The sequence below is a fragment of the Xyrauchen texanus genome, chromosome 36 (genome assembly GCF_025860055.1).
Source record: "Xyrauchen texanus isolate HMW12.3.18 chromosome 36, RBS_HiC_50CHRs, whole genome shotgun sequence".
Taxonomy (NCBI): Eukaryota; Metazoa; Chordata; class Actinopteri; order Cypriniformes; family Catostomidae; genus Xyrauchen; species Xyrauchen texanus.
The window spans coordinates 17,639,672-17,666,276 of record NC_068311.1 but is presented as its reverse complement, the minus strand read 5'-3'; the positions used below and the strand labels follow the sequence as shown (position 1 = coordinate 17,666,276).

Sequence of the window (26,605 nt, the reverse complement as noted above, 5' to 3'; positions counted from 1 at the left end):
TTGTGTAAGGAACAGGCCGGCATTTAAATCGTTCTTCAATGAAACCTTCCCCTTCACCATATCTGCTTTGCTCGCAATGAAATGTGGCACCATGTTTGGCAACAGCAAGTGAGATGCTGGATCATCAGTAAATTATAAAATAATTAGAATATCTGTGTAGAATATTTAGAATATTCAAGATATAATCACGATGATTTTGCTGACTATATAAAATTTGCATTATCGCAATGATTTTTATGGGCTTTTTATTTGGCCATTAAGTGTCATGAAGAGCGCATCAGCAGATTAATTTCATGATCCTTCAGGGCTGCACAATGAATCAAAATAACATCAAAATGAGGAAATGTCATATGTGATTATAAAACTGCAAAAGGCTACGATTAAAAACAGATAAACCTGGTGCACGCTTCAGAATAAACGGATGATGCACTATTCTGTTCACACGCTCATGTTTTGAAAGAAAAGTACTGCATGTTCAAGAATTCATGCATTTCCAAACACTAGTAACTGCTACAAGTTATTATACAAATCTACAAAGGTGGCAAAGTTTAAGAGAAAGGAGAAAGGAGATGACAGCGTTTCACCAGATGTGGAAGTACTTTCAGTGTCAAAATAAAAGCTCCAGGTGAAGGTGAAGTAAATAGGACACTTTTATAAATAGAATACTTTCATCTAAAAAAAATTAAATAAATAGAATCCTCAAAATAATAGAGATAATTCAGTATTATATTCTAATATTAAAATTGACTGGGTCCCACAGTAATAAATTCGTATTATGCAATATTCAACTGGGTACCGAAGATTTTGTGAAAATAATTTTTGCGCTCCTTGTTCATTAACAGAATTTTTTATTAAAAATTAAGTTAAATAATGCTTTTTATTAAGCTACTATATAATTGTATATAAAATATAAATTTTAAAGTGCATATCAATAAAAATGATAAGATCTCATTCTCCCTGTGGGACACATGTCTTCATTATTTTTATATAGATTTTTATTCAATGCCTTTAAAATATGAAAACTACTTGGCTACAATGGCTCTTTGGATGAAATGATAATTCCTCTGATTTAAAGTGAAATTACTAGGCTAAAAAACATTTTTGTAGCAATATCTCAGCCCTATTTCTGGTAGAACTATTCCTTTGACCAATTGTACATCAATCTGTACTTATTCCCTTTTGCTCATTGCACATAATACCATGCTTTGTTTTGTTTTTTTGGACATGTATCATTGTAATACCATGGTATTCTTTGAAGTTCCTTGGAGTACCATACAGATACCATGGTACATGTATATGGCAGTTAATCAGTATCATGGTATATATCAAAGTAGCATGATATTGCCATCTGATGCATCACTGTACCATTATACAGCCACAGTCATTTATTGTAATGGTGGGTTGATGTTGCAGCAACTTCCATGGCAAGTGTGATTTCATCTCAATGTTAAACTCATCTTTCTCTTGTCTCATATCTACAGTTCAGCTCTTTGAAGTGATTGAGACGGAGAAGACACTCTACCTTGTTATGGAGTACGCCAGTGGTGGTACGATTCCTCCCCCATTTCCTACACATACATGTGTACTAATCATACACAGCCTCTAATGCACTGTCCCTTTATTATATTACTGTATGTACCCTCAAGCTTTGATAAATATACATGAATGAACACACATGTGTCTCCTCTATTGATATCCACTCAAACGTAAACGTGCATGCATGCGCCTGTCGCATTAATCAGACGCTGAACTAAATGCATCTGCACAGGCCTCATCCTTTATCTCTCTTCTCCTCTTCCCTTCCTTCCTCCATTTCTATAGGTTACATGTGAATTCACTGAAGCCAGGCTCAGCAATTAGAGCCTCTCAGTAAAGATGCTCATAGTCAAATCAAGCTTATTCTAACTTCAGCTCATCTCTGTTAAGTATCTCAGTCCTATTTGAGGCTCTTGAATCGGCTGCTCTGAAAATGAATCACATGTTTCCACTCTTAATCTATCTGCTGAGGCATGTTTGTGTGCACAGACACATACACCAGTATCAGGGTTATACTACATATTGGCAGTTTGCCTTCTCTGTTTCCTTCCCCTGCTTTACATCTCACTGGTAACTTATTCATTATCTCTCCCTTCCTCTAATTCTGTCGCCATGAATGCGTAGCTGGATAAAATATTGCGTCCGTTCATTGGGTTTTAAGTAGACGACTTCATTAGTCAGGAAATTCCCAACTGATTGTTCATAACATATCTAAATGAGTTATATTAGTGGACTCCATTAGCCTTGCTGTGTGAATTTATCTTAATCTTTACTCAAACCTTTAAAGGGATAGTTCTGTCATCTTTTGCTCACCTCAATGTCGTTCCAAACCTATATGATGTTATTTTTTCCTGTAAAACACAAAATGGAAATTTTTTAAGAATTTTTACACAGCTCTGGCCATACAACGATAGTTCACAGTGACCAGGGTTTGTAAAGCATAAAAAAAGCACCATAACAGTAGTTCTCTTGACTTGTGCACTATATTCCAAGTCTTCTGAACCTATATGAGGTTTATTTGAGGAACAGACCAAAATGGTGTTGTAACAGGTAAGGAGGAGGCGGGAACTGGCAGAACAGTCAACATAACTTTAATTACATAAATAATCTTAAACATAACACACACACACACACACACACAGTGGCTGCGTTTAAAATTGTACTTTAGTGATCCACAGAAAAATGTACATCATACAGGTTTGGAACAACAAAAGGAAGAGTAAACAATCACATCATTTTTGGGTGAACTACATCTGTAAGGCTTTCTCAACACTTTCTTTGGTAAAGTTTTTTTTAAGTGTTTGAATTGAAAAGTTTTTGTTTTACTCAAGTTGTTATTCTGTGGTAGGTGAAGTGTTTGACTACCTTGTATCCCATGGGAGAATGAAGGAGAAGGAGGCACGTTCTAAATTCCGGCAGGTAAGACATATAACCTCTTGGGGCACTGTTTAAAAATCTTGAAACTTCTTAATCTTTGGAGAAGTAAATATCAGAGAATATACAGAGATTGTTGTTTTCTGTTTCTAAAGTGTTTAAAGGGATAGTTCACCTCAGTTACCTTTTACTTTCATTGCATAATTTCCAAATACTAAAAGTAAATGGTGACTGAGGCTGTGAATCCTTAACATTCAGCCTAACATCTCCTTTTTTGTTCGACTGAGAAAAAAATACTGACAGGTTTAGATCTACATGACAGAATGTAAATGATCCCTTTTAAGATACAAAAAAATACAATTATCTCTCATAAAAATGTATTTATGCCCATGCCCAGTACATTTATGCTTCTTTGAGTTTTGTTTAACTTTAGTTATAGAGAGATGCTGTACATGTCAATGTTTTTCTTTCAGATTGTGTCTGCTGTTCATTACTGTCATCAGAAGAATATCGTTCACAGGGACCTGAAGGTTATTGTTCTTTCTTATGACTTATACATCCTTTTGAATATACCTCTGGAGCATTTGTAGAGCAAAATGTATGTCTTACCATTGCTCACTTTGCTTCCATTAAAAATATCTCCAAAGCATAAAATCATAATCACATACTCCGTCTTATATCTCTCTCAGGCGGAAAACCTGCTGCTTGATGCAGACTCCAACATCAAGATTGCTGACTTTGGCTTCAGTAATGAATTTAAACTGGGCAATAAGCTGGACACATTCTGCGGCAGTCCTCCCTACGCCGCCCCTGAACTCTTTCAGGGGAAGAAATACGATGGGCCAGAGGTGGATATCTGGAGTCTCGGGGTGATACTCTACACACTAGTAAGCGGATCACTGCCCTTTGACGGACAGAACCTAAAGGTAAACCCATCCTTTCAGCATAACAAATGTATATTGAAAAACCCAGTATAAAAACAAAAAGTGGCACAAACACTCACGATATACAATAAAGACAACTGTGGTGCTTCGGGTTTTGAGCAGTTGTACCTGGTTTTATTAAATGCTGCCTTGAGACGCCACAGAACAAGTTTAATATCTAGTGCTGTCAGTCGATTGAAAATTTTGAATCGCAATTAATCGCATAATTTATCATAGTTAATCGCAAATTTTTAAAGTGCTGAAATGTGACTGTATAATTATATACTGTTAAAATGCATTTATTTCCTTTTTAGGAACGAAAGGAAAATAATATGTAATAATATAATGCTTTATTAACATTGTCCTAACAAAGCCTTCCACAGTATAAATATAGAAATGCACTAAAATAGCACAAATTCAAGTAACATTAAATGTTTTGCAAAGTCTAAGTGGGAGTTTGACTAATTGAAAGAACTAGTCCCCACATATGTTGCATATTCATTGCAATGGGCATTAAATCTCTTAAACTCTCATCCACAACAATATTACTCACCCGGAAGACTGTGGCTATCCACTTTGCTGCAGCAATCGTGAAGCCACATTCATGATTCGCATGAGCGTGTTAACGCCATTAACGTCAAGTGCTGCTTTGATTTCCACATAAAAAGCGCTCGCAGACAAAAACTTCTTATTTTGTGTTTTCGTGAAAGTTAAGATTTGACCTGCTTCTATGGTAATTAAATTGCACCTTACAGAGACCGCAAAGTACTTGCTTTCTTTCACAAGTCCCATCTGGGCTTGTTTTGTAAATACATATAGTGTTAAGAGGTCCTTGCCCATCCCTGTTGTGGTGTGTTCATCAATGTAATGACACCGGGTGGACACATCGCAAAGGTTCCTCCCTAGTCCCACCTGTGTTATGGTGGTTTATGCTTTATTCACAGTAAATGCGTTAATCGCGATTAAGAAAAATGAATGCGTTTAACTTTTTACATTTATCGCATGCATTAATTAACGTGTTAAGTTTGACAGCTATATATAGTTGTATATAGTAGCTATATATAGTCCAACAATAGTTGGAGGGGAAACCCAGCTAATGTGTATTGTGTGATGAATTACTGGCTGTCGTGTGCATGAAACAATCTAAATTCAAGAGAAGTCATTCAGAAACAGTCAGTACATATTTGTTTACTTTTGTAAGCTAATTTTGATATTGTGTTGGGTCATCACCACTTGATATCCAATGTAGAATCTGAGTCCTGACACAAAAACCAATTGAGAACCACAGCTTTAGGTGGTATTGTGAGTTCTCTTGTGTCATTCTAAATGGATAACATTTTGAGACTTTTACTAAAGCACCTCATGGGCAGCAGTTGGATCTTATGAAATGCTTTGCACTCAAGTAATGTAGGTCAAGTAAGATCTCATTGTTTCTCTGTGATGTGGGGGTGATTTGGTGGGTGACTGGTTCCGAATTAGATTTGGTGTTGAACAGACTTCTGTGTTGTTCCCTCAGGAATTACGAGAGCGTGTTTTGAGGGGGAAATACCGTGTACCATTCTACATGTCCACCGACTGCGAGGGCATCCTGCGCAGGTTCCTTGTACTCAATCCCACCAAGCGCTGCACCCTGGAGGTGAGGAGGAACATCTGCAAACCTTAGTTGATCACACACTCTTTCATGTCTAATTGAGCTTTCTGCTGCCATCAGCCTTTAGCTCACTCTGTTTGACTTTCTGTTGTTCCCTTTCAGCAAATCATGAAGGATAGGTGGATAAATATTGGGTATGACAGTGATGAGCTGAAGCCTCATATTGAGCCTGTGGAGGATTATAATGACACCAGCCGTATAGGTGAGAGATGCTTCCGTTACTTTCCCTTTTTAGCTCTTTATCATGATCTTTTATACTTGTGTCCAGGTAATCATTTAAATTCATCATTTGTGTGGTAGCATGGTGTTAAATATCTGGACTAGTACCCTGAAGGTTGTAGATTCATACTTTGATCACCATTGTGCCTTTGATCATGATACTTTAGACACATTAATTCAAGCCAAAGGTGACTGTGGCAATAAAAATATCTAATGTCCATATAATAAAGATAGTGTCGCTTAAAGCTGCAGTTTTTTGTTTTTTCTTGCTCATTGCAAACCATATAAACAGAAAGAAATATTAATAGTAGAATAGTATTTTTTAAGCTGCTTTATCATTTATAATTTAATTTCAACCTTCAACATTTGAACCTGTTTTTCTTATTTAACTATGCATAAACAACAACATCTAGATTAAAAATTATAATAAAAAAAAAATTGCATTCATACATAGAAGCATACATTCCAAGACTTTTAAAGCAAAACGATCACTTGAAATAATGACACAATGTTATTTTTGGGTGAACTATTCCTTTAACAACATCATGCATCCACAGTGCCAACCAATGCATTGAGTTGTAACAGCAAGATTCAGGTAAGAAAAGCAGTTTTAATTGCTGCCCACGGAAGGCAAAAGCACAGAGAAAAATCTAATTACATTATTCGAGTGGTGTTTTTACTACTCTGATATTTAAAGCTAAACAAGTACTTGATTAATCGATTACTTGTGTACATCTCTACACATGACCAACCGAATATTGCTCGTTTTATGTCAGTAATTCCCTGTAATTGGATGTTTTACTTGCAAAATATACTAATCAGTGCGGACTGCAAATTTTGACAATGGCATCAACACAAATATTAATGAGTTCACATTTAAAAGTCACTTTATATAAAAGTGTCTACTAAATGACTACTTAATCAAATCATTCTTGTTTAATCTGCCCATACAGATGTAATGGTAGGAATGGGTTACTCCCGTGATGAGATCAGAGACGCCCTGACCACACAAAAGTACAATGAGATATTTGCCACGTACCTGCTGCTATGCCGCAAGAACGAGGTGAGACTGCTGGATTACAACTGATCAGTCTTGTAGTGTGCTAATCTGTAAGTGTGTTATATCTCATATGCTTCACATATAGGATGGTATAGAGACCCGGTCGAGCAACAGTCTGTCTCTAGCACGGGTTCGGCCCAGCACCATCACGAATGGCACCAGCAAACACTCCTCCACCTCCTCATCCAGCTCCACCTCTGCCTCAACCCACACTAAACCTCAGCGCAGTGCCTCCACCTACAACCGCCAGAGGAGGCACAGTGACTTCTGTGAGTCTGTAAACTAGGGCTGGGTGATATAGCTAAAAGATTATATCTTGATATTTTTTGGATATTCATATCTATCTATTTGCTCTGAATGTTATAGGTTTTATTTTTATCAGAGCACCGATTCAACCAAACAATAATCATAGCCAAATAGATTTAAAATGTTTAATGCAAGAAAAAAATGCAGTACAAATCTAGTTATAGGGATAGTTCACCCAAAAAGGAAAATTCTCTCATCATTACTTTCATGCCATCCCATATTTGTATGACTTTTTTTCTTCTGCAGAATACAACAAAGATTTTTAGAAGAATATTTCACCTTTGTAGGTCCTTTCAATGCAAGTGAATGGTGACCACACCTTAAAGGTCCAATCCACTCCAGTGGTTTAAAATATGTATTCTGAAGTGATGCAGTCACTTTAGGTGAGAAACAGACCAATATTTCAATCCTTTTTTTTTACTATAAATCTCCACTTTCACTTTCTGAATGTGAAAGGGAAAGTGGAGATTTATAGTAAAAAAAGGACATAAATATTGATCTGTTTCTCACCCACACCTAACATATCACTTCTTAAGATATAGATTTAACCACTGGAGTCGTATTGATTACTTTTATGCTGTCTTTATGTGCTTTTTGGAGATTCAAATTTCTGGTCACCGTTCGCTCCTACAGAGCTGAAATATTCTAGAAGTCATACACATCTAGGATGTCATGAAAGTAATGATGAGAGTATTTTCATTTTTGGGTGAACTGTCCCTTTAAAAGGAATCAAGGCATGTTTTTCAATAAATGAACATAAGGAAGAATTATATTTAATCATTTTCTTTTATATGCACCAATATTACAATACATATAATAACTAACATACATGTATTTTTTTTTACAACAACACATACATGAAAATGGTGCACAGGAACATTGAGTGACTGATGATAAAAAACAAATTGTTTAATCAAAGTTTTGAAACGATTCTTTAAGTTTTGTTTGAGCTGTTTCACAGAAATGAATCAAACTAAACAACTCTAACAGCATTTTTGCTACCAAAGTTTAAATCACAGACGTAGCATGGTTCAGCCATGATGTCAATTTGTAGGTGAACAGGAAAGGCAAATTGGCCATGGGTTCCCTTTGGAATTTACAATGGGATTTTTCAATTTAAGAGAAAAACAAGGTCTGTGGTAAACTACTTGAAAACTACTTTTGTTGTACAATATAAAAAACACAATCAAAGTGAATTTTGAAGCCGCTGAGTTAAAAAATAAATAAATAAATAAAAAGGGTGTTACTAGCAGGTACTAACAGGATAAGGAATATCACAAGTGTGTGAATAAGCATACCTGATGAAACAGAAAACCATAGTAGTTCTTATCTAGCAGCTTGTTTGCAACATACATTTTAAGAACACTTTATGTGTGTAATTTATTTTGTAGAACAAAATGTCCATGTATCCTCAAGTAATGTTTACCACAGACCTTATTTAACTCATAAATCCAAAACTATCATTATAAAAACCCATAGGAAAATCCAGAGGGAGCCCATGGCTAGGAAATGCTCATTCTTTCCTGGGTTTTTGGACAACAACCCGAACAGCTCTATTAAAACATTCTTAACACCCTCTACTATCCTTAAAACCCCATGGTTGATTAAATTTTTATAAATTGCCTAGGAGCATTGATATACAGGAATATGAACATATGGACACAATTTTATTCCTGCCATGCCATTAAAGTTTTGATCTTTACATGCTCATCAGGTGGGCCGTCAGTGCCAGTAGCTCAACCCAAACGCATCAGTACAGGAAAGGGGGAACTAAAGGAGGAGCATCTGCCCTCACGTAAGGCCAGCTCCAGTGTGGTGGGCAGTCGTAGCATCCCCCCTTCAAGCCCCATGGTTAGCACAGCTAACAACCCCAACAAGGCTGAGATCCCAGACCGTCGCAAAGAAATCAATGCAACAACGGTAATCAACCTTCACAATGTATACAGTATGTGGTTGGCTCATTTTCAACCAAAATGCCACATAGAACCTTATAAAATGGAGGTCACATATTAAAATGGTCTCAGAATTGGTTCTCAATGTCTGCTTCCTGTTTGATGCTTTAGAACAACATCCCTGCCAGTGCCATGACTCGTAGAAACACATATGTATGTACGGACCGCACCAGCACAGACAGACACGCCTTACTACAAAATGGGAAAGAGAACAGGTAAAATGTGTTTTTGTTAAATGAATGAGATATGTACATGGTGAAGCTGACATTATTTTTCCTTTGTGGTTGTTTATTGGACTGGATTTGGTGTGTTATGCTTCAGCTGTGGTGACTGCTTCTCTGTCATCCTATCAATCTCTCTTTCTCTCTGTCTGTTTCTAACATTGTATCTCTTTCCCTCTCTCTCCTTCCTCATTTTTGGGGGAGGTCCAAAGGCTGGCTGTTATTAGAGAGAGAGAGAGAGAGAGAGAGCAGGAGGCACATGTTTTGTCTGGGTCACAATGGTGCTTGACTGGTTGACCTAAAGAGGCCTTCCTTCGCCGAGCCCAGCCAGTACAGTTAACACGTGTCTGCACACTTAAAATTGCCATCAAAGTGGGGCCTGTGTTGCTCAGCCAGTACAGACACTGACTACCACACCTGGAGTCGCAAGTTCGAATCCAGGGCATGCTGAGTGACTCCATTCAGGCTTCCTAAGCAACCAATCAGCCCTGTTGCTAGGGTGGGTAGAGTCATTTTGGGTCAACCTCCTCGTGGTCACTATAATGTGGTTCTCGCTCTCGGTGGGGCACGTGGTGAGTTGTGCGTGGATGCCGTGGAGAACACACACTAGGTCTCCGCGGTAACACGGTCAACAAGCCACGAGATAAGATGCGCGGATTAACGGTCTCAGGCATGGAGGCAAAAACAAATTGCCATCAATGTGAGGTGACAGATGTACATAGCACAATGAACACACTCAAGCACATTTACGGTAAAGGGATGTGCAAAAAAACATAGTTTCATAGTTAGTGGGTTTTTTCTGAACGCCTAGTCGACAATTCAGGGCCTTAAGGCCTGTGTCTGGTGGTGAAATGCCCTGACTGACCAATAAAATAGAAGCTTTGGATGACTTGTCAGGAACTGCTGCAGTTACCAAAATCAGCACAACTGGTGGTGCTAAAGCATAAAAAGCTGACCACCAACATTAAATGCTGATGGAACTCGAGGAAATAATCCTAAACCAGCAGTGATGATGTGTATTTAATTTGCATCAAATCCCTTAAAACCTGAAAAAATTCTCATATGTGTCCTCTTAACAATGTAAATTATATTGCTGCATCACTGCCTTGCATCCTCTTTAAAAAACACTCTCTGATCTTATATGGATTGTCTTCATATTGTATTTCATATTGCTGTATTTTTTTTCTTTGTATTTAGTCTTTTTTTTTTTTAATTAACAACTTAATGGATCTTAAAGGCATAGTTCACCCAAAAATGAAAATTATCTAATTTTCTCACCCTCATGTCATCCCAGTTGTATATGGCTTTCTTCTGCTAAACACAAAGATATGATAGGAGTGGGTGAGAAACAGATCAATATTTAAGTCCTTTTTTACTATAAGTTCTCTTCACTGCCCAGTAGGTGGTGATGTGCACAAAGAATGCAAATAGCCAAAATCGAAAGCAGAATGTGAACGGGAAAGTGGAGATTTATATTAACAAATTACTTAAATTTTGATCTGTTTCTCACCCACACCTATCATATTGCTTCTGAAGACATGGATTTAACAACTGGAGTTGTGTGGATTATTTTATGTTGACTTCATATGCTTTTTGGACTATCAAATTTCTGGCCACCATTCACTTGCATTGAATGGACTAGCATAGCTGAGATATTCTTCTAAAAAGCGTTGTTTGTATTCAGCTGAAGAAAGAAATCAAACAAACCTGGGTGGTATGAGGTTGAGTAAATTATGAGAGAATTAAAATTTTAGGGTGGTCTTTTCCTATTAATACTCTTACTGTGACTTGCAGTGCACTCTGTATGTATGTCTTTGCATCAAAGTGCCTTTGTATACCAAAAACCTGGAGACATTGTTTTTTATTGTCTGCATTATATACTGTAGACAACATCTAAATGGAGCATTTACTGTAGATGTCATCATGTTTAATTCATAAATCACAGGGTTTTGAGCAAATGTGCAATACAAGTAGATGTACTATTGGAAACTGGTCTTTCGCATTGTGATTCCATGGTTACTTGTCAAGTAGTTCTCATTCTCATCTGTGATGAGTGAAGGGCAGACCAAATGAAAGGTGCTTTGTGCCACCTACTGTACCGGTGTAAAATTGCTTGTCGATTAGCGCCACCTATTGTAAAGGTGTGAATGTGCTAACGGTGATCACTTGCTTCCGTTTTAATGTGAAGGAGCCATTTGTCTGCAATTCGTTTCGAATTATTGCAGGGTTATTTAGAGCGTTAAGTGAAGTGGCCTTAGGCCAGTATGCAGAATGAGGCAGCTTGTGAAATCTGTTTGATTTTAGCCAGATTGAGATGGAGGGGACAAAGGCTTTTGCATGCCAAGAGATGCATATCTGAGACATGAACCGCACAGCTTACTGAGGGATTTAAACCCCTCATGCCATCCCAGATGTGTAAGAATTTCTTTCTTTTGCTGAACACAAATAAAGATTGTTAGAAGAATATTTCAGCTCTGGCTGTCCATACAATAAAAGTGAATGGTGACCAGATCTTTCAAGCTCCAAAAATTACATAGGCAGCATACAAATAATCCAAAATGACTCCATTTGTTAAATCTATATTTTCAGAAACAATATGGTTTTTTTTTCTCAATAAATTTCCACTTTTACATTTTGAAAGTGAAAGTGGAGATTTTTAGAAAAAAAAAAGGATTGAAAAATGTATCTATTTCTCACCCAAAGTGATTGTATCGCATTAGAAGATATACAGTAGATTAAACCGCTAGAGTCATATCGATTATTTTTATGCTGCCGTTATGTGTTTTTTTTTTTTTAGCTTGAAAGGTCTGGTCATCATTTACTTGCATTGAAAGCATCTACACAGCTGAAATATACTTTTAAAAATCTTTTTTGTTATTCATACACCGCTTGGATGGCATGAGGGTGAGTAAATTATGAGAGAATTTTAATTTTTGGGTGAACTATCCCTTTAAATGCCTCAAACAAAGTGCTGATGAATCTTTCAAAGATTTGATGTCACTAACCTGGAAAACTTTGGCAAATCCAGTGATTATTTAATCCTCAAAAGCAATCATTATATCATCCTGCCGCTATCTGATAAACACAACCGTTTTGTGTTCAAGTACCACTAGAGAGTGCAACAGTGCCCGCCCTTTGTAAGCCATGTTGGTTCTGGAAGTATTTTTCCTTTTACTTTCTTCTAGAGGCATTTCTTAAAATCCTTCATAAAAGATGAATTAATCAAACCAACCAGCTCTGAAGTGAATCACACCATCACTAGCTTTGTTTTAAAGCAAAAAATGATATGAAAGTTGGACAAAAGAATACGTTTGTTGAAAAAAAGGTACTTAAAGTATTTCATGAGGGCACAAACTAAAATCCCATTAAGCATTGCGAATTACATAATGGAATGAAAATGATGGAAAAAGTAAAAACTATTGATTTTAAGTGGTCGTTTTTAAATAACACACATAACACAATATATTTAAATTTTATATATTTATACAATATATTTATTGCAAAATATTCAAATATTTACAAATATATCAGTAGTTTGAGAGTGTAGAATGACTCAATTGCATCATTCACTGTATGTCATGCAAATGGGTGGATTTTTACTTCTGGAACCAGACTGTTGCGCTTTATTGATCTGTTTCCTGACGAATAGGGCTTGTGATAAATTGTATACCAATCCTTTTTTTCTTGTCTCTTTTCTCCTCTTAGCTCCTTGTCACATCGAATACCTCCAGCCTCTCCGTCCACCCATAGTATATCTGGGGCTGGGGCCGGGGCCTCCAGCTCCACATCCTCTGAACGCTCTCGGCTGATGAGGGGCTCCACCATCCGCAGCACCTTCCATGGGGGGCAGCTCCGGGACCACCGGGCTCCCACCCATGCACCACCCACCTCCCCTACTCTGTCCCACGAAGCCAGCCCTCTGCCTCACTCTCGTAGCCGGGCAACCACCAACTTGTTCACCAAGCTGACCTCCAAACTCACCCGCAGGTAGGAGGAGAGAGACGGTTGGGGACACAATAATGCCTCATTTTTGTCTTTTAAACCAGAATGACTTTTCTAAAGTTATTTTCAGATTATGAAGACTGCATAAACCAAAAAACAGCAAGGTCTAAATCTAGCCCAAATTCCCACAACTCTCCTAAAAAGAGCAAACAGACCAGCAAATCAGCTTAGACTGGTTTAAGCTGGTTTTCTCAGCAGGGAAAAATCTATCTCTCTGAAATCATCCATTTGAGCAGAGCAAGTTTCACATCAACAATTCGTTCTTGCCAAATCTTCCACCTTTTAGAGCTAGGTGTGCGATGTTTTGAGGATGTTTAGTCACATAAAACAGAGATCACACAGGCTCTACCACTGGAGCCAATCAATTTACAAAGTCATCTTTCAATTGGTTTGGTGCCCATTGTCCTGTGTAATGTGAGCAGGTAATGTAATTAGATATATACATTTTGTGTCTGTAATGTAATTGAGGTATTCAGTAGATTGTAGGAATGCTGATGGGCTCTTCATCATCCTCAGTGAAATTGTTTATGTGCCTCCTGGGCTCAAAGCCAAAAAGAAAGATTTTGCAGAGATACTCAGAAAGATACTCTTTATTAGATTAGAGGCAACACTTCCATCTCTAAAAAGAAGCTTAGTGATAGATTAAGCACCTATCTAGGGTGACGTCCCTTCGGGAAAATCCTTTCTCGCCATAAATCTGCATATGTACCAGGGCTGTGCCAATATAAGCATATACACTCACCAACACTTAATTAGGTACAACCTGTACACCTACTCATTCATGCGATTATCTAATCAACCAATCGTGTGGCAGCAGTGCAATGCATAAAATCATGCATATAAGGGTCAGGAGTTTTAGTTAATATTCACATCAACCATCAGAATGGGGGAAAAATTTGATCTCAGTAATTTGGATAGTGGCATGATTGTTGGTGCCAGACGGGTTGGTTTGAGTATTTCTGTAACTGATTATCGCCTGTGATTTTCACGCACAACAGTCTCTAGAGTTTACTCAGAATTGTGCCAAAACAAAAACCATCCAGTGGGCAGCAGTTCTGCGGATGGAAATGCCTTGTTGATATGAGAGGTCAACAAAGAATGGCCAGAATGGTTTGAGCTGACAGAAAGTCTACGTTAACTCGGATAACCACTCTGTACAAATCTGGTGAGCAGAATAACATCTCAGAATGCACAACATGTCGAATCTTGAGGCGGATGTGTTGCAACAGCAGAAGACCATGTTGGGATTCATTTCTGTCTGCTAAGAACTTAAAGCTTTGGCTGACAGAAGTGGAACCCGACATGCGCTGTGCATTCTGAGATGATATTCTGCTCACTACAATTGTACAGTGTGGTTATCTGAGTTACCAGTCTGGCTAACAAACAATCATGCCATGGTCGAAATCACTGAGATCACATTTTGTCCCCCATTCTAATGGTTGATGTGAACATTAACTGAAGTTCCTGACCCATATCTGCATGATTTTATGCATTGCAATGCTGCCACCTGATTGGCTGATTAAATAATCAAACAAATAAGTAGGTGTACAGGTGGACATAATAATAGTTTTATTTATTTAAGAGAGCATTTATGTCATCATCTACAGTTCTTTTTCAGAATGTTTTTAAAAGTACCGGAATTGTTGATTTTCACAAATTTCGCTTCCATTAACGGTTCCCGAATGTACAATTTTCCACTGAAAATTATATGAAAAAATAAGTCTGTGTAAACACTTTAAAAAAGAAATTGATAAAATGTATTTCCAATTTATTGTATCTGCACTATTGAAATCTAATTATATCAGGCAACAGGCTGTTGAGGGCTGTTAATACAGTAAGAATTGCATTTATTTCCAAATATTTCTTCTTCAAAAGTTCAAAAAGAATCATTAATGCAACTGGAATTGTTAAGAAGAAACAGAACTGGAAATGCTAAATTACTCACAATTCCCATCCCTTTCTACAGTTCAATTAATGAAGAAGCAGGTCAACTAAATAAGCTAAAAAAGTCAAGTAAACCAAACAAGAGAGATTGAAACTGATCCTGCAGATTCACTCTCTTTTGTGTACACACTTTAGTATCTATTATGTAGTTTCACACTTTCTCGCAGACACGTTTTCTTTATTTCAATATATTTGTCTTTTAATTAAAAGTATAGTGTGTAATTTCTGCAACACTAGTGGCACCAAACTGAATTGCAAAAATAACAACTTTTTAAACAAGTTTCCCCTGTATCCTACTGGTTGATAAAACTCACGCCATTGGTTGAGTCACTATTGCTGTCTCAGGCTGGTCAGGATGCTCAAACAAATAGAGCAATGTTTTGAACCTGTCACAGTGTTTACACCCTTTGGGGGAAATTAGCCTACATATGGCTTACTTATAGTTGTCTCTGCATATTACACTGATATAGAAGAAACAACTGCCATGAAATAATTGTATTTTACAGCATCGCTGTTTACTGAATTGTGACATGACGCAATGTGTATCATACACCCAGCCCTTAATATGTACTCTGCATTAACTCTTCCTCGAGCCTCCTCTGTAATTAACCAGAAGCTTCAAATACCTGCTCCCTCTTTATCCCTCTGTCTCTTGGTCTTGGCTGTGGTTGGGTGCTTTATGTTTCTGTTTATTTGTTTCTTTGCCTTATTTTCCTTGCCAATCAGCTGCAATCTTATTTCTCTTTCACTCTTCTGTCTGTCCTTCTTTCTGTCTGCCACACTTTCCTTCTTTCTCTCTGTTTTCCCCCCATCAACTCTCAGGGTCAATCTTGACCCCTCTAAGCGGCAGAGCTCAAACAAGTCTGTCTCGGGCTGCACTCTGCCACAGGGATCAAAAACAGTTAGTAAGTTCTCTTTTTTTGTGGCTTTTTTTTTCAGTCTGTCAAATTTTCTCAGTCTCACCACTATCTTTGTTGTTGGTGCTGGGTGTCAGAGCAACTCCTTGAGCTTGTTTCACAAGAGTCTTCACAAATTATGAATTTGCTTTTAAAGAGAAAGTTACCCAAAGATCACCAGCATGTCATTCCAAACCCAGTGATTTTGCATTTTCTGTGGAACACAAACAAAATATTTAGTAATTGTCTAGAGTGCTCTTTTTCATAACGGGGACTGGCTTGGGCTATCAACCTTCAAAGATGTCATAAAAGCACCATAAAAGTAGTCCAGATGACTTGAGTGTTATATTCCAAGTCTTCTGATGACATACGATAGCTTTATGTGAGGAATATACCACAATTAACTTTATGTACTGAACAACCTCCCCTTTGCTGTAGCTCTCAAATCTCATTCAAATATGGTGCATCAAGACACATCGCGTCAGGTTTGACATCAATGGACAATGACATTTGACATTTATGCAAAGCCTGCCATGTTGTGTCTTGACATCATATTTGAACTGAATTATATTTTAGAGCTACAGCAAATGGGAACATTTTCAGCCAATCACACCAAAATTTGGTCTGTTCCTGACAAAGCTATTGTATGTCTTCAGAAGACTTGGAATATACAATTTGAGCCATATGGACCATTTTAATGGTACTTTTTTGTCATTTGTAGAGCTCAACAGTCCTAGTCCCTATTGTGAAAAAGAGCACCTTGGGCATTCTGCAAGTATTTGTTTGTGAAGCAAAGAAAGAAACCAAAACATGTTTGGAATGGCTCAGTGGTACATTTAAATATTGGGGCAAAATTACCATTTAACTCCTTTTCAACATGCTACATAGAACTGCATTTTGTAGAACTGAATGTTGCTAATATCCTTTAATATTAAATAATGGATTTTTACATTTGTTTGATTCTCAAGGGGTCTTTAACACTACTGCTCACTTTATTCATGCATAATAGCACTTTCTCTTATCTTTTACTTAAGGGAATACCTCTTATCTTGGCCTATGGCATATTGTGAACCCTTAGGTCAGATAACAGGAACTCATGACACTAAAAATAAATGGAATAAAATAGAAGCTGTTTAAAACCATTTCAGCTTGAGTGTTCTCTCACAAGAGCCTAAATTCAGAGAGAGCAGAGCAGGGGCTTCCACTCTCCAATTAAACCCAGATTAGTTATGTAATTTCTATTTCGTCCTCTAGTAGTAAATACCCACGCAGTGTTGGCCAAACTCATTCACCTTACTGCTTACCACGTGATATTTCTGACCAGATAGTTTATTTACATGCAACACAGAGCCCTCCATTTTCATTATAATGGTTTAAGAAAAGAGCTGTGTACTGTCCCTTTAACAGGGTTTCGTTGGCTCCCTCTTTTGCAACTTCATAGGAATTGAAATGACTCCTAAAAGCTGCCTTGAACTGTAGCGCCCTCATGTGGATATCAGTGAACTAGCAGAATAGCAGTTTGTTTTGAGCTTGTACATTAACTGCTAATATTGTTCTAACATCGAATACTACTCATGTAGTGTACTAGATTAATAACCTGACAAGCAAATTGCCAGACACACAATAAATTGGATTATTTAGATGAATGATAAAGGGATAGTTCACCCAAAAATGAAAATTCTGTCATCATTTACTCACCCTCATGTTGTTACAAACACGTAAGACTTTCTTTCCTCATTAGGCAGTATGTTAACCTCAGTCACCATTTACTTTCATTGCGTCTTTTATCAATATAATGAAAGTGAATGGTGACTGAGGCTAACATTCTGCCTAACATCTCCTTTTGTGTTCCACAGAAGAAGGTAAGTGATACGGGTTTGGAAAAACAGGAAGGTGAGACAGAATTTTCATTTCTTGGTGAATTATCCCTTTTAGGATTCATTTTTTTTATTTATTTGTGTTACACTGACACGAAGAAACATGTGATGTCTCAAAAACACAATTAAATACATGATCCTGCCCTCTACAAACCATCCCTGTCATCAGTTTATTACATTTATTGTATTTCTTTTGTTGTCAGTGGTGAATTTTTGTGGATTGCCAAAGGTGACGTCAGTGCAGTGCAAGTCTGTGTTGTCTAGTTGGGATAAAAAGTGTTAATCACCACCCAGTTGGGTTATTGATCCCTAACATGAACCTTTTTCTTCCTCTTGAGGGTCACAGACGAACCTGAGAGAGTCTGCAGATCTCCGGTCACAAGGTGAGTTTTTCTGTATTCTTTTCAGTATAGGAAATAGAATATAGTTTTACTGAGGAAGTAACACAAACTATCCATCCCCCAATTTTGGATTGTTTTCTTGGTTTCAGAAAACAAGCTAACAACTCAAACAGAAGAAAAACAAAAAATAGGTAGATTAAGAAAGAACAGTATAACAGTGCTCATTAAAAATACAATATGTATACCATTTAAATACTTCCATTCGTACTATTTTAATTGTAGACCTTTTGATTGTCTTTGTTACCTCTTCTTAGCTACGGATGCAAAAAATCAGGCTAAAAACATCAGGTAATTTCTAGCATGTGCTCCGTGCCATGACAGATCAGACTGATCAGAATGTGACTGCTGTTTGTTAACTTAATAGAAAACAGTGTATGTATACTGTGCGCATCAAAACTAGCTTAGATAGTTTGTTTAGATCTCTGTATTGTCCTTTCCTTTACCTTTTCCTTAAGTTATAGTATTAATTTTCAGTTTCAGTGGGATATTGCATACCTCAATTGGAATGTCATATATCAGTTTGTTTAAACATGAATGTTTGAATGACATGCTGCTGATTTAAACATGCATTTAAAGGTCATTTGTATGAGGTGTATTTTCATGCATGAAAGGTAATGTATGGCTGCACAAGAGTATGTTACGAGATGTACTGATTTTAGCTCTAGCATACATAATGCTCTGTAAAGTGTACTATGCTTGATTACAATGTTATTATATTACATATTAAACCCTTTAGCTCCCCTTTTTAAACAATACACATTGAGGTCATTCACATTTTATCATGACTTGCATTCAGATCTCATTTTTTACCTCTTATGGTCAAATTGAATAAATAATGTTCACATTTTAACTGGTTCTGAACATGACATTGTTATCCTGAAGAACTCCAGTGTCTCCTGCAAGGTAACAGGTAAAAGAGGGCAACAGTGCCCATCCACTTTTTCAGCCGTCCTCATTTTAAGTTTTTTTTTCCCATTTTTTCAATAAGAATTTCATTAAAATCCTTTATAAAATAGTTCTAAGCCATGAACCAAACCAACCTTTTCCGAGGTGAATCTCAACATCACAAACTTTTTTATTTGAAGCAAAAAAAAATTGAAAATCCAAAAAAGAAGACAAGGATAGAAGACTGTGTACTTGCCATCTTTTATGAGGGCGTGAACTACAATACCATGATGCATTGCGAGTGACTTAATCGAATTCAAAGCGATGGGAAAAATATAAAACTAGTGATTAAATTTGTTGATTATTATTATAAAAACAATGTATTTTAATTTATTGCAAAATATTTAGATGTATGCAAATATATAAGTAGTATGAAAGTGTAGGGAGAACGGCTTGATTGCGTCATTCACAGTGCATCATGGAAGTGGATGGTCACTGCAGGGCTCTTTTGGCGCACTTTGTTTGCTGCAATTCTCTGATTGGTGGATCATTTCCCTTTATGGGTAGTGTAGTTCTTCAACAGGAATTAATTCAAGTTGTTTAAATATCTTGCACAGAAGTATGTATCATCGATTAACTACATCAGAGTTTGTAGGTCTGTCTTGAAATGTTTATAAGTTAATCATTAAAAATCAATTCCCTATGGAGAAAATGAATGGGATTTTTACTTCCAGAACCAAACTGTTGCAATTGTTATTCAACCATTTCTTCAATTAAGACAAGGTATTTTCTTAAGTGGATCCTTGAAAGCAGCAAGTAAATGATTTCAGTTAATTGATCTCAACACAGTTTAATCAGTTTAGTAATCTTAAGGATTATTAAAGTTTTTGCTCTTTCATATTTCTTATATATTTCTCTTTTGTTCCCCCAATCCCCTCATCAACTCATCCGCCCACACTCACGTCACCACCCACTTTCCATTCCACCTCCCAATCCCTACTTCTCCCTTCACAGTCGCTATCTATCTGGGTATCAAAAAGCGTCAGAGCCCCGGACCCCCCGATGCGGCTGGGATCTGAGGGTACGGAGCCCGCGGGACCCGGCCGAGGTGGTGCTGGCACTGCGGGAGGCGGCGCAGGGCTGCGGCTGCCAGGTCCACCAGGCCGGGTCCTTCCTCCTCTCCTGCACCCATGGAGCCACAGGCTCCCGTGTTGCCTTTGAAGCCGAGGTGTGCCAGCTGCCCAACGGCCCCACCGAGACCAGCGGTGTCCGATTCAAACGCCTGTGGGGGACACCGCTTGCCTTTCGGGACATCGCCACCAAAGTATCCAAAGAACTTGAACTCTGAGGTCAACAGGGGGTGGAGGCCAGTGGCACAAGCATGGGACATAAAGATGCAATGAGCATTAAAGGAACTAGCCCTGTCCCCACCCCCGCCTCGTCTACAAAGCCTATAAAGACTGGCAGAAACATAAACACACAGACATTGCGAGCTGGGCACCTGTTCACAAAAAAGCCCAGCTGAAGGAACTCCCTTTACCAGGTCTATTTCACCATTGGTTTTACCTGGTACTTTAGCCATGTTATTTTTAACACAGGTTTTCCAGTTTTTTTTTTTTTTTTGTTTGTTTTTGTTTTGTCACAACACTCACAAATTTTGTTTTGTCACAACATGTCATTCCTTTTTAACTGCTGCTATTTAACTGATTTTTGATTCATATTCTCCTACTGCAACTGCAAGGAGAGTATTGTTTATGTTTATTTTTATTGTTGTTTAATGGGATAGTTCACCCAAATATTAAAATTTTTCATTCATTTATTCACCCTTGTGTTGTTGCAAAACTGTAAGACTTTCTATCTTCTGTGGAACAGAAAAGGAGATATTTAGCAGAATGTCCAAGCTTTTATTTTTGGGTGAACTGTCCCTTTAAATACCAACCAAATTCACAAAACATGTGTGAAAGCCACACCATTCTGAACTGTAGACATACTGAGCCATTTTGCAATGCAAGTGCTAAAAAGTGATAGCAATTTCTCAAATTTTTTTAATGATCTGTCCTTCTTGGTTGTTTTAGCCATGTAACTTGCCAGTGATGCAAGTTGAGTAGGTGATGTCTGCTTTTCTGAGCCTCCTGATTTTAGTCCTTGATTTTTCTGCTTCTCAGCAGTCCCATATTATTACATGGTTGAACACCATAGCACTTTAGGACCGAGTGAGCAACATCACCTTTTAAAGCAGTTCTCCTCATAAAGTGGTGCAATTTTCCTGTTGAGCCAAGTTAAGACACAATGCTCTTTATTTTGCTCTTGTAAGTGTTACACTGATAAAAAACCTCTGTTATCTTGCCAAAAGTGCACTCTGCTTAATGGCCACAAACAGACTGTTGACTTTGTTTATTTCTGATTTGACATAGTAACCTTACCTTCAAGATTGGAAAATGTCTGAGCTGTGCAATGTGAGAAAATGCAAGACTGATTAATACAACACTTGTCTGAAATCCCTTGATTTGTGTATCAGTTTATTTATAGCGTTGTATCCTTTTGAATGGAAAGTACTTTTTAAGTGCTTAAGTCTGGCAAATGATCTGTTACATTTTTATTTATTTGCAAGTTAAATTCTAAGGCTTTGTGCCCTAATGTGTTATAATGGATTTCCAATGTGCATTTAGTTCAAAACCAAAATAACTGAATATGGAAGTTTAAAAAAAATATTATAACAATGAAGTAATTATTACCAAGTGTAATTAGATGATGACACATTTTGTCCATTTAGTCACTCTAAACTAGCTATCCGCAGTTGTAGATATGTTTGCATTTGTGTGCTTGAGGATATAAGAGTTTAAAACACAGGGTGATTGTTACATGGGGCCATTTATTAACTTTGTACAACCAAAAAAAGGTTTAGGTGAATACAACATAGCCAGGGTTTCCCAGCCATGTGGAGGTTTGATCCCAGGATGTTACAGAAGGAACAGGAAGTTAAGTCAAAGGACAAGAAAAAAAAAGATGACAGGAAAGAAAGGAAGGAGGGAAAAAGAAAGAAAAAGGGAGCAAGGTGGAGTGTCTCTTAGAAAAGTCAAGCAAGTGTGCTTGTTAGATTGCTTGATTGTATGAAAGAAGAAAAATACAAAAAAGAAGCACATTTGCCATTTTACTTCTGGGCAGGGATCATGTCATCGATGGACTCGCCCTTCTCCAGTTTCTTTTCCATTTCAATCATGAGCTTCACACCATCAACCACCAGCTGCACCTGCTGCACCTCAGAGGAGCCCAGACGGTCAGCGTTGGAGATGTCAAAAACACCACCGACGGAGGCAGTATCCACACCACCTGGATAATACAGGTATGACAAGTGTCACAGACAGATGATCCCTGGTTTGGTGGTCTTAGCTGGTTTATTCTTGTCTCCCTTGCTAACAAAGTTGGTTTAAGATGGTCTTATATGGATTTAACTAGTCAACAAGCTGGTCTAGCTAGTATTACAGCCTGTTTGGCTGAAAAGAGCTCACAACCCCTCTAAAACCCAGACAGGGCTGGAAGTCCGGCTAACCAACTCAGGCTGGTTTTTAGCCATTTTATCAGCAGTATTATTCCTCCATTTTTATTAATGAACCACAAATGCAAGCTTAAACTTCTTCAACTGATACAAAAATCACCTAAACTTGGTGTTAAACTTGCTGCATAATTTTATGCCTACCTGTGCCACGCTTCTGTAGACGCAGTCTGGTCAGGATCTCATCGAATTTGGCGTGTGTGCTAAGTTTGGGAAGCTTGACGTGCACACCTCCACGCAGGCCGGTACCCAAGTTGGAGGGGCAGGTCAGAATGAAACCAAGATGCTCATTCCACATGAAACCGTGTTTGTTCTTCTTGAAGACTTCCTCAATCTGCGATACACAAGGACAAGGATGATTTTGGTTGCTCATCAGATGAGTTTAATGGTATGATTGTGTGGTATGAATGAAAATATTGGTTTACTTTACCTTCTGAAGGCCAACACAGAATCTCTTGAAGACCTCCTTCATGTTGCCACCCTTCTGCATGGAGATGACACGAAGGTGATCCTCCTCATTCACCCAGACGAGGAAGGTCTTGTTGTCGTTGTGCCAGATGCCTCTTGCGTCAGGCCAGTCACGGGCCATACCAGCAGCCAAGAGCAGTGGGGAGACGGGCTTGTCAAAGAGGAAATGGTCAGAAATGAGCTGCTCCTGCTCCTTGTCAGTCATGTCCTTCAGAGGGTAGTACTTACCCTTGAACTCACCATCCAGGCTGTTCAGAGCTACAAATGTATGGAGGAATAATGTAAAGTTTAGTGAGACCATGCGTTGCTTTGTGGAAATGGGGGCTTTTGGGGCCCAGCACCATTTTTGGGGTGGGTTCCTTCTCCTCATGACCAAATGAGTAGGTTTGTGTGAGTGTTTCCTAGCCCTGTTCCTAAAGCCCCTGGAGTATACATTTGTTTTTCCATGTAGTCAACAGTACACATGTGTTCCTTATCTGACACACCTAATTCAGGTCTCTACTAATGAGCTTATGTGTAAAATCAGGTGTGTTTGTTTAGGGAAACATCCAAAATGTGTACTTTCTGGGTGCTCCTGGAAGTGAATTTCCGAAATGTAGGATGGAAGGGGAAGAGTCATTTATGTTAATGGACAATTAATTTACATTTATGCATTTGGCAGACGCTTTTATCCAAAGCGACTTACAGTGCACTTATTACAGGGACAATCCCCCCGGAGTAACCTGGAGTTAAGTGTCTTGCTCAAGGACACAATGGTGGTGGCCGTGGGGATCGAACCAGCGACCTTCTGATTACCAGTTATGTGCTTTAGCCCACTACGCCACCACCACTCGCAATTCAGTAATATTCAAGAGAAATGCTTTAAATGATTGGTCAGAGAGGCTCTAACCCTACACCTAAACCTAACCCTAACAAATCAGGTAGTGCTTTACTCATAAATAAGAATGACTCTTTACCAGCTATCCTATGTTTTGGACATCCGCTTCTTTGAACAGGACTGGGAAACACTGCCAGAGAAGACCTTAGTGGGCCCCCCTCATCTCAGGGCCCAGGACAATGTTCCTGGTCACCCACAGACAATGGCCCTGCTCATAAGATAACAGTACAATGGAGTTGATGGAGATCAAGAAACTACTCACCCTCAATGGACAGCTTCTCCACAGTTCTACGCTCACCACGGCTGTTGTGGGGGGGCAGAGTGAATCCCTTGATGCTGCGGCCAGTACGCACTCGGCTGCTCTCCACGTAGTTGGGGTCAAGGTCATCACCACCCTGTGAAAAGGAAAAGGTCAACCATGGATTATCCCACATGTATAGCAGTTTGAATTTCTTCTAAAGCAAAGAACTTCCCTGATAAATCAAACAGCTTAAACCACTATTTTGCTGGTTTTAATGTCTTCAAGCTGGTCTCCTAGCCTGGTGCTTGGCAGGTTTAGATGGGGGGCAAACTCTAAAACCATACAAAAGACCAGACCAGGAGACCAACTAAAACTAGCTCAGACCAGCAAAATATCTTAGGCTGTTTTTTGTTTTTCAGCAGTTTTGTGTTCATCGCCAGATTTCTGCATACCTTCAGGTTCTCCCAGTTAAGATCGGTTGAATGCTTGTCAGTGGGCTTGTAGCCACCATGACGGTCAGATATGATGGGGTCGAACAAATCCTTGAAGACCTCATAGGTCTCCTCATCACCAGCAACACAGCCGACGGTCATGATGAAGGGGTGGCCTGATGTCAGGATGAAAGAGAGATGTTTAATTTATCTTTAAAGTTCCATCTAGAACAATTAGAATGTTGCTGCTAAGCTGTCACAAAGATTGATGGAATGCGTTTATTGTATTTTGCACAGACCAAATGTTTCTCATGTATGCACTTGTCCTTACCAGGGTTGTCCACACCGGTCTGGATGCAGTCATCCAGGGTGAATCCACTGGGAGTGGATTTGCTCCTAAGTTTGTTGTAAATGTCCTTAGTCAGCACCTTGGCCATGTGGTTGTTGTGCAGAGAGAGGTCAGGGAACTCCTCCTCCAGAGAGAACTTCATCTTGTAATCGTTGTTGCAGTTCTTAGTCATGATTGCACTTTTCCGATGATCTGCCAAAGGAAGAATTAAAGCACGTTGACTAAAGTTGGCCAACTATATGTTTTTAAGAGTTTGATACTTTGCATATATGAAATTCTTCCTTGCATTGATATTGAGAATTATGAAAAGCTAGTTTTGGAAAGAATAAGTAAAGCTAGTTTCCAGAATCAGATGCCAACAGTCACAGACAAGGGACATAGTATATGTTGTGTCTAAACCAAACCCCAGTCTCTTAGTAACGAAATATGTGGCTATGTCTGCACGCTGCCTCATATTTCTGCATGGAGTGGTGGTTGCGTGGCTTGCATGCTTATATGCATCAGACAGCAGATGATATTTTTAGCCTGGTTGCCAAACCCACTCCTGTCGTTCACACCAGATAACACATTTACCTCTCTTATTTCTGCTGGGGGAGGAGCGCATGCATACTCGCCCCATAATTGGTATTATTTTGCTCATGTCAACTAGCTTGTGCATAATTTAATTAAAGAACTTTAGAAGAAATATTTAATGCTTCAAGTAAGAAATTACCCAAATTAAGCATATTCATTGCTTTTGCACACATCTTGCACAAAAAGAACACAGCGTTTGACATATATATATAAAAAAAGCACTATAGTCACTGAATACATCATCCATACATTTCTCCAGGTGTCATGACCTTGCGCCAAAGTAACAGAGCCCTCACGACAGGTGTCCCACACACTCAACTCATTCCTGCCATAAATAGCAACTTTTTTCCAGGCTACTCTTTTATTAGCTCACCAATGCATGTCTCTTTAAACCATGCTAGGCAAGGACAAGCGCTTTACAGACCTACCAAGAGCAAAGCAGACTTGGCTTTAAAAATATGAAACTATGACATTTTTATAGTTCCAAAGAAATTCCAGAATTAATAAGAGAAAGAATCCAGATATTGTGCATGTGGGATCCAGTTGTTAACGCAAAAGAGATTTGATTAATAGGGAAAACATTGGATCATCAGCACTAAATGTCTTGAGAGTGAAAGTATTGAGTCATTTTTGCTGAAATCTTTCATGTTTCATCAAATACCCCTTATTCCCAACCTTTTCAAATTGCTGACCCATTTACCTGCACAGGAGAAAAGGTAACAGTCCTTGGGATCAGATCCTGTTCACCAAAGCCAATGTAGGGGTTGCCCAGCTTTATAAGATGTCAGTCTTTGGTTTATATACTTCGGTGCTTGCTGCCCATTGGTTGATCAGTTCATGCCTGCTTGAGTCCCATTGGAGAACTG

General features: G+C 38.4%; 2 protein-coding genes across 7 annotated transcripts in view; one reads left to right on the top strand and one right to left on the bottom strand.

Moving 5' to 3' along the window:
- Nucleotides 1-22,323, top strand: part of LOC127630163 (MAP/microtubule affinity-regulating kinase 4-like) — a 53,857-nt gene extending 31,534 nt beyond the window's left edge. For 2 of the 6 annotated variants that reach the window (XM_052107628.1, XM_052107631.1), the window contains 14 exons: nt 1,482-1,547; nt 2,885-2,955; nt 3,384-3,440; nt 3,600-3,836; nt 5,350-5,469; nt 5,587-5,686; nt 6,657-6,766; nt 6,849-7,032; nt 8,784-8,989; nt 9,133-9,236; nt 12,948-13,229; nt 16,011-16,093; nt 18,308-18,344; nt 20,262-22,323. In XM_052107628.1, the coding sequence (XP_051963588.1) occupies nt 1,482-1,547; nt 2,885-2,955; nt 3,384-3,440; nt 3,600-3,836; nt 5,350-5,469; nt 5,587-5,686; nt 6,657-6,766; nt 6,849-7,032; nt 8,784-8,989; nt 9,133-9,236; nt 12,948-13,229; nt 16,011-16,093; nt 18,308-18,344; nt 20,262-20,595 (1,991 nt within the window). In that variant the 3' untranslated portion in view covers nt 20,596-22,323. Of the gene's footprint in view, nt 1-1,481; nt 1,548-2,884; nt 2,956-3,383; nt 3,441-3,599; nt 3,837-5,349; nt 5,470-5,586; nt 5,687-6,656; nt 6,767-6,848; nt 7,033-8,783; nt 8,990-9,132; nt 9,237-12,947; nt 13,230-16,010; nt 16,094-18,299; nt 18,345-18,616; nt 18,651-20,261 lie in introns of all 6 variants that reach the window. The other 4 variants (XM_052107633.1, XM_052107630.1, XM_052107629.1 and 1 more) reach the window with 4 other exon arrangements.
- On the bottom strand, nt 22,100-26,605 carry LOC127630166 (creatine kinase M-type-like). Its single transcript, XM_052107635.1, has 7 exons — nt 26,440-26,605; nt 25,149-25,358; nt 24,839-24,993; nt 24,408-24,540; nt 23,231-23,526; nt 22,945-23,134; nt 22,100-22,577 (listed from the first exon to the last, which is right to left on the bottom strand). Exons 2-7 carry the CDS (start codon nt 25,336-25,338, stop codon nt 22,399-22,401), a joined length of 1,143 nt encoding a protein of 380 aa, XP_051963595.1. The 5' UTR covers nt 25,339-25,358; nt 26,440-26,605; the 3' UTR covers nt 22,100-22,398.

Excerpts from the sequence above, each read along its gene's own strand:
- LOC127630166 (XM_052107635.1), bottom strand. The coding sequence starts at position 25,338 with ATGACTAAGAACTGCAACAACGATTACAAGATGAAGTTCTCTCTGGAG. Across the intron at positions 24,541-24,838 it reads TTAACTGGGAGAACCTGAAG|GGTGGTGATGACCTTGACCC; the intron begins GTATGCAGAAAT and ends TCCTTTTCACAG. Across the intron at positions 22,578-22,944 it reads TCTACAGAAGCGTGGCACAG|GTGGTGTGGATACTGCCTCC; the intron begins GTAGGCATAAAA and ends TGTATTATCCAG.